The 12536-nt window shown below is 40.5% G+C and overlaps 4 protein-coding genes and 1 pseudogene across 4 annotated transcripts; 2 read left to right on the top strand and 3 right to left on the bottom strand.

Annotated features, from left to right (window-relative positions):
- The first annotated feature begins 1226 nt into the window (after positions 1-1226).
- Positions 1227-3306, top strand: LOC137732487 (transcription factor MYB16-like). The gene is made up of 3 exons (XM_068471802.2): positions 1227-1451; positions 1611-1740; positions 2187-3306. Exons 1-3 carry the CDS (start codon positions 1319-1321, stop codon positions 3088-3090), a joined length of 1167 nt encoding a protein of 388 aa, XP_068327903.1. The 5' UTR covers positions 1227-1318; the 3' UTR covers positions 3091-3306.
- Positions 3307-4740: 1434 nt separating this feature from the next.
- LOC137731924 (Arabinanase/levansucrase/invertase) lies at positions 4741-6512 on the bottom strand. The gene has a single exon (XM_068471186.2). It carries the CDS (start codon positions 6326-6328, stop codon positions 4877-4879), a length of 1452 nt encoding a protein of 483 aa, XP_068327287.1. The 5' UTR covers positions 6329-6512; the 3' UTR covers positions 4741-4876.
- An 808-nt stretch (positions 6513-7320) lies between these two features.
- LOC137731671 (uncharacterized) lies at positions 7321-8728 on the top strand. The gene is made up of 3 exons (XM_068470852.2): positions 7321-7454; positions 7539-7942; positions 8460-8728. Exons 2-3 carry the CDS (start codon positions 7557-7559, stop codon positions 8500-8502), a joined length of 429 nt encoding a protein of 142 aa, XP_068326953.1. The 5' UTR covers positions 7321-7454; positions 7539-7556; the 3' UTR covers positions 8503-8728.
- Positions 8729-9083: 355 nt separating this feature from the next.
- LOC137732541 (galactoside 2-alpha-L-fucosyltransferase-like) lies at positions 9084-11287 on the bottom strand. The gene is made up of 2 exons (XM_068471862.2): positions 10829-11287; positions 9084-10620 (listed from the first exon to the last, which is right to left on the bottom strand). The coding sequence occupies exons 1-2, from the start codon at positions 11112-11114 to the stop codon at positions 9146-9148; spliced, it is 1761 nt and encodes a 586-aa protein (XP_068327963.1). The 5' UTR covers positions 11115-11287; the 3' UTR covers positions 9084-9145.
- A 363-nt stretch (positions 11288-11650) lies between these two features.
- LOC137731335 (galactoside 2-alpha-L-fucosyltransferase pseudogene) lies at positions 11651-12510 on the bottom strand (annotated as a pseudogene).
- Positions 12511-12536: the final 26 nt, after the last annotated feature.

The following is a 12536-nucleotide window of genomic DNA, read 5'->3' as shown; positions in this document are numbered from 1 at the left end:
CAACTTAATAATGAATTACTTGAGTGGAGCATCTGCCCCCAATGGACCTTCATTGGCTCCAGTCATGCATTGAGGTCCCGAATTCTTATGCCCTCTCCCAAAATTGCTTGTATAAAAAAATAAAAATAAAAATTCTTGCAATAAAAAAAGCCCTAAGAGTAACGCTATTCATACCATGTTTTTATACCACATTTTCATACTACCTTAGGTGGCATTTGACGTGGGCAGCCATATCATTTGAATTAATCAGATTTTTAAATTTAGTTCATTATTTAATAAACTAATAATTAAGAGAAACTAGTTAATTAAATGATGATTGTGGTATACGAGGAGTCTTTATCCTTCATTTCCTTGGGTTTTTCAAAATTTTCAAATGATGTGGTTGTCCATATCACATGCCACCTAAGGTGGTATATAAATATGATATAAAAATATGGTATGAATAACATTACTCAAGCCGTAAATATTATGTAGAGTAATGATATTCATATCATGTTTTTGTACAACATTTTCATACTATCTTAGGTGGCATTTGATGTGGACAGCCACATCATTTGAATTAATCAAAATTTTAAATTTAGTTCATTATTTAATAAACTAATAATTAAGAAAAACTAGTTAATTAAATGATGATTGTAGTATACGAAGAGTCTTTCTCGTTTATTTCCTTGGGTTTTGCAAATTTTTCGAATGATGTGGTTGTCCACATCAGATGCCACCTAAGGTGATATAGAAATGTGGTACAAAAATATGGTATCAATAACATTACTCTACTATGTAAGGACATTCCTAAACTCAAATGCTAATACATACAAGTATATATTACGTACTGAATGATAAAGTTAAATTTCACAACTGCATCCTTTATATTATAAGACAAAATATAAGTCGTCATCGCCATGACAGATGTCTAAGAAATTTAATTAGTCAGGTTTATGATAAGTTTACAAATAATTGTGATTCAATTCTCCGACAACTCCCACCATATCATTAAGATCAAAAAAGGTGTCGAGCGGGGGAGCCTGCAAGTATACAAATCGTGTGGGCAATTGTACAATGCACGATCATATACAGGTTACTAATGCTGGTGAGAGTTAAATTGAAACCCCACCTACTATTTGAATTGCAAAATCAAACCACTGGATGGACGCCACATGTCCCCACATACTATTTAGTTCCTTATGTATCGTTTATATATATATTGGCATCACCCTTTCTGGTTTTCCAACATTTTTCTAGGCCAAATTAAGCTTTGAGAGATCATATATCCTTGCTTTACAGGCTTAGAGCTACCTAGCTAGCTAGGGTTTCAAATTAAATGGGGAGGTCTCCATGCTGCGAAAAGGTGGGTTTGAAAAAGGGACCGTGGACTCCAGAAGAAGACCAAAAGCTCTTGACTTACATCGAAGAGCATGGCCATGGAAGCTGGCGAGCTTTGCCAGCAAAAGCAGGTGATGTACAATAATCCTCCACACTAAACTTAATTAACTTGTCTTAAGAGTAAATAATAAAAGAAAAGGTTATAAGTGAGACATGTATGCAGGAGATAATTCCTTTTTTATTTCATGCGCGTCCGTGTTAATTTTGGGTGGTTTTGTGATGTAAAATAGGGCTCCAAAGATGTGGGAAAAGCTGTCGACTGAGGTGGACTAATTACCTGAGGCCCGATATCAAAAGAGGAAAGTTCAGTTTGCAAGAAGAGCAGACCATCATTCAGCTCCATGCTCTTCTCGGAAATAGGTCAATTTAACTTTAATATCTAAATATAATTTTTAGTTTGTACAGTGATCATGACTAGATGTTATCATTCACTCTCCAACGGTACTGAAGTACTGAAGTACTGAATTACATATATGATATATACATTAGAGTTTAAGTGCAATTACAATTAGTCCCTGCAGTGAGCTCATTACTGTACGTTCTTCCCAAATGCTCACCTCTCTCTCTCTCTCTCTCTCTCTCTCTCTCTCCCTCCAGTTTTTTTTATACATCGTCCAACCCATACAACCCTAGCAAGTTCATGTGTATAGATACATGTGTTTGTGTATATATAGTCCTAATCTTCTCCTTTATCATCTTCTTTATTAATTAATAATTTAGTTAATTATTTATATGTTAAGCCATGAAAAGATAATTAGTATGTAAATTGTTAGATATGTACTCAATGATTACTTCACTGATCTCAGGTGGTCAGCTATAGCAACCCATCTGCCGAAGAGGACAGACAACGAGATCAAAAACTACTGGAACACACATCTCAAGAAGAGACTAACCAAGATGGGCATCGACCCGATGACTCACAAGCCGAAGCACCACGAGGGTCTCAGCTCTGGCAGCAGCCTTGCGAGGGACACTGCCAACATAAGCCACATGGCTCAGTGGGAGAGCGCCAGGCTCGAAGCCGAGGCCAGACTGGGCAAGGAATCCAAGCTTGGCATCACCAACGCAAACCCTCTCCAACACCACCTCATGATCAGCAGCTCCCCCAACCCTGCTCACCATGTAGTACACGTCAGCAAGGCCCCGCCGGCGCTTCCGTGTCTGGATGTGCTGAAAGCATGGCAAGGGGCATGGTCGTTGACTACAAAGTCAACAATTAGAGACAACGTTAACAGTATGGTGTTTTCAGGTGGTTCTATGACGGCCGTGGACGACCTTGAATCTCCGACGTCCACGTTGAACTTCCCGCACGTTAATAACGCGTTTAATCCTCCTCCCATGCAAAACATAAACAATATTGTTCCATGCGAGTCCGGGTTGTTGCAGGACAATGATAATGTTACCTATGGCTGTACGGATGTTAGTGCTGCATGGTTTGCGGACAATTATAGGTCAGGTAGTATTGATGAGGAGGAGAATGTGATTGTGCCAACTGGGCTTTCAAGTATGATCATAGAGGATTTCACGGATGTTTTGGTTTACAACTCAGAGGATCATCAGCAGAACGCATCTCTGGGAGGACATATCTCCGAAAATGGCGTCGGCGGCAATGGAAGCTGCGGCGGTGACGCGTTTGAAGAGAACAGGAGTTACTGGAACAGTTTACTCAATTTGGTTGATACTTCACCGTCTGGATCGCCTGTGTTTTGACTTTTTAGAGTCTAGGTAAGGTAACTGTTAGGGATCGGAGGGTTGATGATTAGCGACTAATTTAATTAAGTGTAATAAGGAGTTGTTGCCTCTAGTTTTAAGTAACAAGTTGTTTGATCAACCAGAAGATAACAATGTTCTATTTGATGCTGTTTACTTAAATGTTCTGGAATCGGAATAAAAATAAAACAAAATTCATATAAGTTGTTTACTAAATCACCTAAATCGAAATGAAAATTAATATGATTACTAAAATACCCCTAATCTAAATAATAGTAAAATTCATAACCTTTTAATACAATTCCACACACACACACACATATAAATTCCACACACACACACACACACATATAAATTCCCGTTGGAAAATATTGGTTGGCTGGCACCATTGGAAAATATTGATGCATTTTTTTACACTGAAATAAGTCTCCCAACAGCATTCTAGAACCCACGGGTTACTACATCATCGTTGTTCCAGATTTTGCTCTGCACACACAGAAGAGAGAGAGAGAGAGAGAGAGAGAGAGAGAACAAGAAGGCTCTGCATTTTCTCGCGTCACTATAACTACGTGGGCTTTCTTCCCCTTCCAGTAAGTTGCTTCAGGTTCACTGCTTTCTCTTCTTCTTCTTCTTCTTCTTCTTCTTCTTGGGTGCTGTGAATGCAGAGGGGCTTGGTTTTCTGGAAACAACACGAAACTTTGATCGTTTGGCTATTTGGGGAAGATAGAAATATGGCGTTTTGGTTTGCCCAAATGAAGGTAGAGGTGTTTTAGGAGTATACATGGGTATTTTGGGTACAAAATCTTGATTCTGGATGCAGTGTTCCACCCGGAACTCAAATACTACCTCTATAGAGGTAATCCAATTCCGGGCAATTCTGGAATTGAATTCCTGATATTAGGTGGTCCCCACGGAAATTATGATTCCCTATTTGCTAGTAAACGTTGGAATGGATCGGGAAATGTACAATTCCGTTTCTCTCGATACCAATCCCGATTGGTAAACACGTCCTTAAAAGATAGGCCTTGACCTTGGTGTGTGTGAGTGTGTGTTTTTTATTTTTTATTTTTTATCAAACGATTTGTTAGATTAGATGTTAAATTAAAGAATTGATAGGATTCAAGTTCAATCTGTAGTGAAAAGAGCAACACTCCTCTTCACCATCATAATAGGACTTGACCTTGGCATTTGAATATGTTGTGTTTGGATTTCAAATTTAGGAACCTCCTTTGCTGAATCATAATGTCACTTATTTGGAACTGGATTCCATTAGTTTACAACTCACTACATTCAAAAGTATTTGAAAGAAAAAAATGGAGACAAACTTTCAATTGAGAAGGATTAGTCATGCAATTGAATAGGATAAGTTTCATTCTTGACTAGTCCATCTAATTCAACTTGAATATGAATGAGTTACCCAATTCATCTAATCCCAAACGTTTGAACCATAAAGTGTTTTTCAGAAGTAGAATAAAAGTTTGATTAAAAATTAAAGTATTCTCTAGAAAACCATTTTTAAGTATTTTTAGCGATTGATTTTTAATTATCTGAAAGCGTATTATCCCTTTAAAAACAGGTCAAGACAAACTTAAAATTTAGTATAAACTTCATAGCTTATGCTCAATAAACCTATGCTTTATGTACCTATGATTTCGTTTGATTTAGTGCAAATAGCATTCATATTCAAGGTGTGTGAACTTTGCAATTACAAACTCACAGACAATGATAAAAATCCACACCCAAATGAGAAACAACAGATTCAAATTTCAATGAACACATACAAATCTCACAAATGGAAACCTGCCCATCTTCTAAACCTTCTAACATCACTCCCTTCTGAAACTGCCATCCCAATCCCACTCCTCCCCCCATCCCCAACACCTCTATAATACAACCTCCACTCATCTTCTTCCCCATCCATCTGAACCAAACATGGAGATCCAACCCCTTTGTTATCCCACCCACATTCCTCAGATGCCTCTAGTACCACCCCATCTCCAATCCTTGTCCAGTCCTTCAAACCATCTTTGGACACAGCCAATCCAATCCCCCTCCCTCCATCTGCACAAACACCTTCATATGCCATCAAATAATCCCCATCTTTCTTGTTCCTTACCACACATGGATTCGTTGCTCCCATCTCATCAAACCCTCCACTTCTTCCTCCCCCAATTATTTTCCCCAACTTTAGCCACTTAATCCCATCCCTTGATCTTGCAATCCCAATTGAATAAACCCCATTTTCCAAATCAAATGAATGGTAATACATTCTAAGATCACCACTCTCATGATAAACAACATGAGGAGTTGCAACAAATGAAGAATCCCACTCTTCCTGCATTCCCACATCGAAAAGCGCCCCGCTGTGATGCTCCCCTTCAATCCTTGCCCAATGCCTCCCATCCTGACTAATTGCCAGTCCAGGCAAAGACTTCAAAATCTTCCCGGCATTACCACCATTCTTCATCCTTTCCGGGTTCTCCAAATCCAGTTCCAAATTGCGACGATCGGAAGAAATCTCTGCCTCCTCAGCGCTGTAGCCAGTGTAATAGAGCCAGTAAACAGCGCTGGAAGGTCTGACCTTTGAGCTGGACATGACCACCACCCCAGAAGGCCTAATGCTCTGGGTGTCAAACGCCCACCAATCTTTCCCGCAATTGATCACCGCTCCCACGTCCTGGCTCGACTGAACTGGTCCTCCGCCTCTTTCCCAATGAACCCCATTGCTCGAAACTGCTAATCCAATCGAATCCGAACCCTCCGAATTCGAACTGCCATAGTACCACATGTACCATCTCTCTTCCTCATCACCCAGAAACCTCTTCACAACTGGTGACCCGACTTCTGCGCTGTCCCACGAACCTTCCAAACCCAAATCGAATACCAATCCTTTGGTGACAGAAGAAGAAATTGATGGTGGTATAGGAGAAAAGATTGCATCTTTCGAAGAGAGTGTTGATGGGTTGGTGGGGTTTGAATTTAAATTGGGTTCGACAGTCGAATTTTTTGATTTTTCGTTGTCGGTGGTGTCGGTGTCTGGCTTTGTGGAGCAGCGAGGGAGCAGAGGAATAGCTTTGTTTCTGGGGTTGGAGTTGGGGAGATAAAGAGTGTGAATTCTCGTGTTACAGTCAGGAATCGAAGAGGTTAAGGTAGTCGGGGTAGTTATTCTTTGGGTGACTGGAGTTCCTAGGAAGTTAACGGCTTTCATTGTTGTAGCAGAAGCTGCTGCGGCATCCATGGCTGCTCGCAGAAGAAGGCGCTCTGAGATATTTTGTTGGGTGATGTACGAGGTGTGACCAACCAACTGATGACACGTTGCCAAAATTGAGAGGCTCTCAGTTCACAACAGAGAAGGGAGAGACTTGGGTCAGAGAGACGGTGAGGCAGAGAATGTAGGTTTTAAGTTTGGAATTATAAGTAGTCACAGTGAAAGTGTAATGTGAAGAATCATCTTTATCTTTCATCCATCTGCCCCGCGGAAACAGTGAAAGTGATAAAAAAAAGATGAAATGTACGGTTAATTCATCGTTAGATTTGATATCAATGGTAATCAATAAAAATAACGTGTTTTTAATGCTTTAATCTCAGTATTTGATATTAAACTTAACACTATATAACAAAACTCATATATATGCACAAATCAAATATTTATTAAAAATATTTATATAAAAAGAAGTGACAAAAGCAAGATGTTCTTCCACATGGTTAAGGAAGGTATATCATGGAGCAATCTTTTTGACTCCTTTTTCCGCGAGCATATCTCAAGGATCACTTTCTGTTTACATGGTTTAGGGTTTAGATGACCACAACGATTGGTTTGAAACAACGAGCAAAGTGTCCTTCCAAAGTTCTTTTAACCGATAAATGTCACATCACAAGTTATATGTAACTTAATTTTTCGACTGAAAAACATTAATATAATTTTTTCATTGAAAGACATTAGTATTATATAAGTATCTATGATACCAAATTGAACCGACATCTTAATAAAAAGTAAATTTTCAATCGATATTGAATGATTCGATTAATCAGCTGATATGGAAAGATGAAAGCTTTCCCCCCTTGGTAAATTGCTCTCTTCTAACAAAGGCATCTGTCTATTCCAAATACTCTGAGGCCCACTACAATAAAACGAACAAAATAAAGGCCCATTATATTTTGAACCTACAGGTCCAAACTAATAGGGCCAAATTGTTAATATGTCCCAACCTGGAGGGTAAATTTCAATTGATCACTTCTCATTCTTTAGCCTCCAATAATCTCCAAAGTCCAGGCCGTCGATTTGGCACCAAGGGAGAGTATATATCCTCAGTCGCAGTTGAACTGAAACCCAAAGCCCAGAAGAACACTCCGACCTCCAATCGGTGAGAATTAAGATTTAATTCGGTAAATATATTTATGGGTTTTGTTAATTTGTATGTTAATTTTGGTTAAACGGTAATTTTCAGGTTAAATTTGTCAAAGAGATGGGGAAGGACGCGAAGGGAGGAGGAAAGGGGAAGGGAAAGGCGGCGGGCGGCAGCGAAGACGGTGGCGCCAAAGGAAAAGGTAAATCCGGGAAGGGCGCGGACGGGCTCGGCACCTGCACTTATGTGAAGGCAAGGCACATACTTTGTGAAAAGCAAGGCAAAATCAACGAAGCCTACAAGAAGCTGCAGGACGGCTGGCTCGAAAACGGCGACAAAGTCCCTCCGCCGGAGTTCGCGAAGCTAGCGGCGGAGTACTCCGAGTGCCCGTCGGGGAAGAAAGGCGGGGATCTTGGGTGGTTCCCTCGCGGGAAGATGGCAGGCCCTTTTCAGGATGTTGCTTTCGCTACTCCAATTGGGGCAACCAGTGCGCCTTTCAAATCAACGTATGTGTTTTCAAAGTTTCAATCTTTATGTTTTTTATGTGCTACCCCTTTTGGCCGATTGGTTAGATTAGTCCTGGATTAGGCTGGATTGGATTGGATTGGATTGGAATACATTGATTATAGCCGATAAACCCATTTTTTAGGTCACATCAGATTGCTTGTTGATTGAGGTTGGCTGCACTTCTTATCACTCATTTCATATTTATCAAAATATCTAAGATGTCATAGTATTGGAAAATATGCACAAATAGAACTGTTCGCAGTTCTTAAAACAAAAATGAAACCTTCACACTCATCGGCACTAAACATGCAACGAAACACGTTTTAGTGTCCCTTTATTGCCGTTCGACTGTCGATCTAGTGTTCCATTGTCGGTATGAACCTTGCCCTATCCTTCATTTTGCTTTTGGATTAGATGCTTTAAGATGCCATAGTGTTTGAACTGAGATATTATACATGTGCCGAGTTCAGCGACACGGTTGGCTCATATTTTGTTCTTGTTTGGATACTTGTACAGGCATGGTTACCACATTATCTTGTGCGAAGGCAGAAAGAATTAAGTAAAGACCTTTGATTTTCTGATGGAGCAGATCTGCAGCTTTGGCCATATGTATGAGTTTTCTAGTTATTGCTGCTTTGATGTTGTGGGCGTTATGTTTAACGAGTGATGAATGCTTACTCTCTCTCTCTCTCTCTCTCTCTCTCTCTCTCTCTCTGTGAGCATCTTTGTTTAATAATATTGATATATTTTTCAATCAAGGCGAATGAAGAATTCCAGTTTAGTTATATGATCGAGAAACATGTTTATGGTAACTTTCCTTTAGTTAGAAGTGCTAGTAAAAGAACTCTGTTGTGATGCCGAACGGAAAAATACTGAGCAGCCTTTTAGCTTGGAATGCAATGACATTGATCGATTTTCAATACGCGGAAGTTTAATAAAGTTGGGGACCATTGAAAACCATGTCCAAATAGGAGCTATAAATTTGCCAATTTATGACGTTAGTATGATCATGCTTGCGATTGGGTTAGTAATTTTCTTCAAGTTGTACTATCTACACTATAGTTTGATACGCACTCACAGATTCGCCGAGCATTTTCTTTGATATTTTTTTCAAAAGAAAGGAACTTGGAAGGGAAAAAATTGACCATATCAACAATCGTGCACAAATAAATTACTATCTCGCATTACATTTAAGAAAAAAACTACAACTGATCATGAGATTCGTGACTATCAACTAGCTTGAGTCCCCAGCTCATATCCTCACAATGCCTCACATGAGGCACAAGTGCGCCCGTATCTACTCCTTTCTTCGCCTTGCAGTCATAAAACGGTGGAGCATGGAAGCACGGCTCCATCGACATAACTTGACCGCAAGGCGGATCTGGCGTCTTCTGATTCTCCGGCTTGTACAAAATCCACGGTTTAAGACCTCCAAGACCTTGAGCCACGTACCCAAAAGTCGACCATGCACTTGTGACCAGCACATCACACAAACTCAGCAGGTACATTTCAGCCCAAGCTTTCTGGTCGTGCAGATTCTTATCCGTCTGCTGATGCCCTTCGTGACTTGGCTGGAAAACCCCGATTGTGTCCCCATTCACAGTCGGATGTTCCCAGTACATGTTCCTCACATCCTCAGAATACCCTGAGGTCAAAGAAGTAATTAAAACCGACTTCAGTTTCAGCATCCCTGCTGAAGATGTGACGATTGGTTTCTTCCTTTCCACCTGAGGCAGCAGCTTCTCCCTGAAAGCACATGCATAGATTTGGTTCATCACATGCCTAAGCGGGCTAGGCCCTGCCTCGAAAGTTCGAACTTGAATCCCAATCCTCTCATCTGCCTTTGCCAAGTAAGCTTGGTAGTACCTTGTGATCAGCCCCCATACATGATTTGAAGGGTGGAAAAGATACCTACCCAAGTGGTGGAAAACAGTTTCCTTTTCCGGGAAAAGCCTTTCGAGTTCTTGCTCAAAAGAGGGCATCAAGAAAAGCGATGGAACGAAGTAGTTATCTGTTCTCATAATCAGCCAAGGAACTTTCTCGATCAGACTTTGTTCATCATCGCAGAAAAAGAGCTTATCTTGTTCATCATAATCATGGGCCAGATGAAGATACAAAAATGATGGCGAAGTGTTTGCGATCTTGTTATTCTCCGATTTCAAAATATTCCCGTAGCAATGAGGAGATTTCTGATCAAATGCATCAAATCGGTCTTTAACAGGGAAGTCATCAGGCAACAGCCATGAGTTTTCAGGGAAGGGCTCGCAGAAGAGGTCGGCCATGTCCTTTCCGGGGTCAACAAGAAGGACTCTGTTTGTGAGCAGGGCATAGAGGAAAGCAGAAGATATGGTCAGTATCTTGTTCCCCAAGCCACTGTACGATATCCAAACCACATACTTGCACTCTTCTGAACTGTCAACGCCAGTGCTAGGGCTACTGGACTTTAGCTGTTCTAGGGTTTTGTTGTAGGATTTGGTGTGGGGTCCACACTTCTTGTGAAGATCTTCATAACTTCTCAGTTTGGAGAGAAGATGAGAAGATGGTTTTTGGGGTGAAATTTTTCTGTATAAATTGGATTGATATCTGCTCAAGCAAGAGGCTTTATGAAATCCAGGAGCAATTAGTCCATCTTGTAGCTTGTCTTTGGGCATGTGGGTATGATCTGAGAAACCATCTTCTGTAAAATCAGACCCAAATAATTAGAAAGATCAAATTTTGAGCGTAGTCCAATTCCACACCAGAACCAAATTACCAATCATGCATGCAGAAAAGCCAAAATTGCAAATTCAACGTATGAAATTCATTGTTGTACTTCCCTGCGTTTTTCTCGGTAACCAAACAAAAAGTAAGGCTGTTTGAACAGTATCGAATCTTGAATATGTTACCTGAGCTGGACGACGATGATGTGTCATTTTTTACGAGTCTTTCGATAATTCTGGCGTCAGCAAAGCGTTTGATGCGATCGGGAGACGGGTTTCGAAGAACGAGAGAGAGGGTGACGAGAACTGGGAGAGAGACCAAAAGAGCAGCCAATATCTTGGTCAAATTCATCGGACTAATCAGCCTGGATTTCGACGGGGCGACCCGAGCGGCCGAGACAAGTTTGTTACGACCTGCGGGGTTCGGTTGCGGTGAAAGTCGCCTCCTGCTGTTGGATTCTCTCAGATCCATTCATAAATTATGATATCCCGATTGGATTCGAGCATGCCATGGTTATCTCTCAAGGTTTATTTTTCATTAAATGAGTGCAGATACGCAGAGAGAGAGAGAGAGAGAGAGGGGGGGAGGGGGAGAGAGAGGGAGGTGGACTGGAATTCTGGGAAGTGGGAAGAGTCTCTGTAATTGTTTCGGGTTGGTGGTTAAGGTCGTAGAAATGAGCGGGTTTCGTTTTCGTTCGTCTTCAACAGTCCAAACGTGGCAGCCGGATACGGGGGTTGTTTTGGTTGAAATTTATTATTATTATTTATTCAATATAATTAATAAAATATTAGTTATCAATCAAAATCCTAAGAAATTACCAATTTAATCATCTAATTAAAACAGAACATGAATAAGAAATATGGGTTAGAAATATAATTTCACACAACCAAATTTTGTTTTTTTTTTTCAAAGTCTCGTTTAATTGTAATCTTAACATATCTCTAATTTATAAATTAAAAAATTTTAAAAAAAAAAAACCTTCTCACTCCCACATTTTCTATCACCCTCTTCCCCTCTCCTTCTGTTTCAAAAACAGCTCATATGCTAGTTATTATTTAATACAAGTTGAACTTTCTTATGTGACCAAGAAAAGTAAGTTTACGCCAAATATTTAACAAAAACTAAAGTCTACCGATAATGGAACTAATTACGTGAGGCCCCAATCGAAATATGAACAATGGGTTAGGGACAATAACAGCAGCTTGAAAACACACGCATAAATTTGGTTCATCACATGCGGAAAGGGACTAGGCCCCGGCTCGAAAGTTCGAACTTGAATCCCAATCATCTCATCTGCCCTTGCTAAGTAAGCTTGGTAGTACCTTGTGATCATCCCCCACACACGATTTGAAGGGTGGAAAAGATACCTACCCAAGGGGTGGAAAACAGTTTCCTTTTTGGGGAAGAGCTTTTCGAGTTCTTGCTCAAAAGAGGGCATCAAGAAAAGCGAGGGAACAAAGTAGTTATCTGTTCTCATAATCAGCCAAGGAACTTTCTCGATCAGACTTTGTTCTTCATCGTACAAAAAGAGCTTATCTTGATCCTCATAATCACGAGCCAGATGAAGATACAAAAATGATGGTGAAGCGTTCGCGATCTTGTTATTCTCTGATTTCAAAATGTTCCCGTAGCAATGAGGAGATTTCTGATCAAATGCATCAAATCGATCTTTAACAGGGAAGTCATTAGGCAACAGCCATGAGTTTTCAGGGAAGGACTCACAGAAGAGGTCAGCCATGTCCGTTCAAGGGTCGACAAGAAGGACTCTGTTAGTGAGCAGGGCATAGAGGAAGGCGGAGGACTTGGTCAGTATCTTGTTCCCCAAGCAGTGGCGGAGCCAGAAATTTACAATGATGGGGTCAGAAATTTACCCTCGGCCGGTGACGTCATCAT

This window comes from Pyrus communis, chromosome 16, assembly GCF_041283825.1.
Source record: "Pyrus communis isolate YQ-2024b chromosome 16, ASM4128382v1, whole genome shotgun sequence".
NCBI classification, from domain to species: domain Eukaryota; kingdom Viridiplantae; phylum Streptophyta; class Magnoliopsida; order Rosales; family Rosaceae; genus Pyrus; species Pyrus communis.
The sequence above is the reverse complement of the archived record's forward strand: the minus strand, read 5'-3'. Positions and strand labels throughout refer to the sequence as shown.

Bases quoted from the DNA above. Each gene is read 5' to 3' on its own strand.
- LOC137731671 (XM_068470852.2), top strand. From the start codon at position 7,557: ATGGGGAAGGACGCGAAGGGAGGAGGAAAGGGGAAGGGAAAGGCGGCG. The intron at 7,943-8,459 runs GTATGTGTTTTC...ATACTTGTACAG, and splicing joins AGTGCGCCTTTCAAATCAAC to GCATGGTTACCACATTATCT.
- LOC137732541 (XM_068471862.2), bottom strand. From the start codon at position 11,114: ATGGATCTGAGAGAATCCAACAGCAGGAGGCGACTTTCACCGCAACCG. The intron at 10,621-10,828 runs GTAACATATTCA...CTGATTTTACAG, and splicing joins ATCATCGTCGTCCAGCTCAG to AAGATGGTTTCTCAGATCAT.
- LOC137731924 (XM_068471186.2), bottom strand. From the start codon at position 6,328: ATGGATGCCGCAGCAGCTTCTGCTACAACAATGAAAGCCGTTAACTTC.
- LOC137732487 (XM_068471802.2), top strand. From the start codon at position 1,319: ATGGGGAGGTCTCCATGCTGCGAAAAGGTGGGTTTGAAAAAGGGACCG. The intron at 1,452-1,610 runs GTGATGTACAAT...GATGTAAAATAG, and splicing joins AGCTTTGCCAGCAAAAGCAG to GGCTCCAAAGATGTGGGAAA. The intron at 1,741-2,186 runs GTCAATTTAACT...CACTGATCTCAG, and splicing joins CATGCTCTTCTCGGAAATAG to GTGGTCAGCTATAGCAACCC.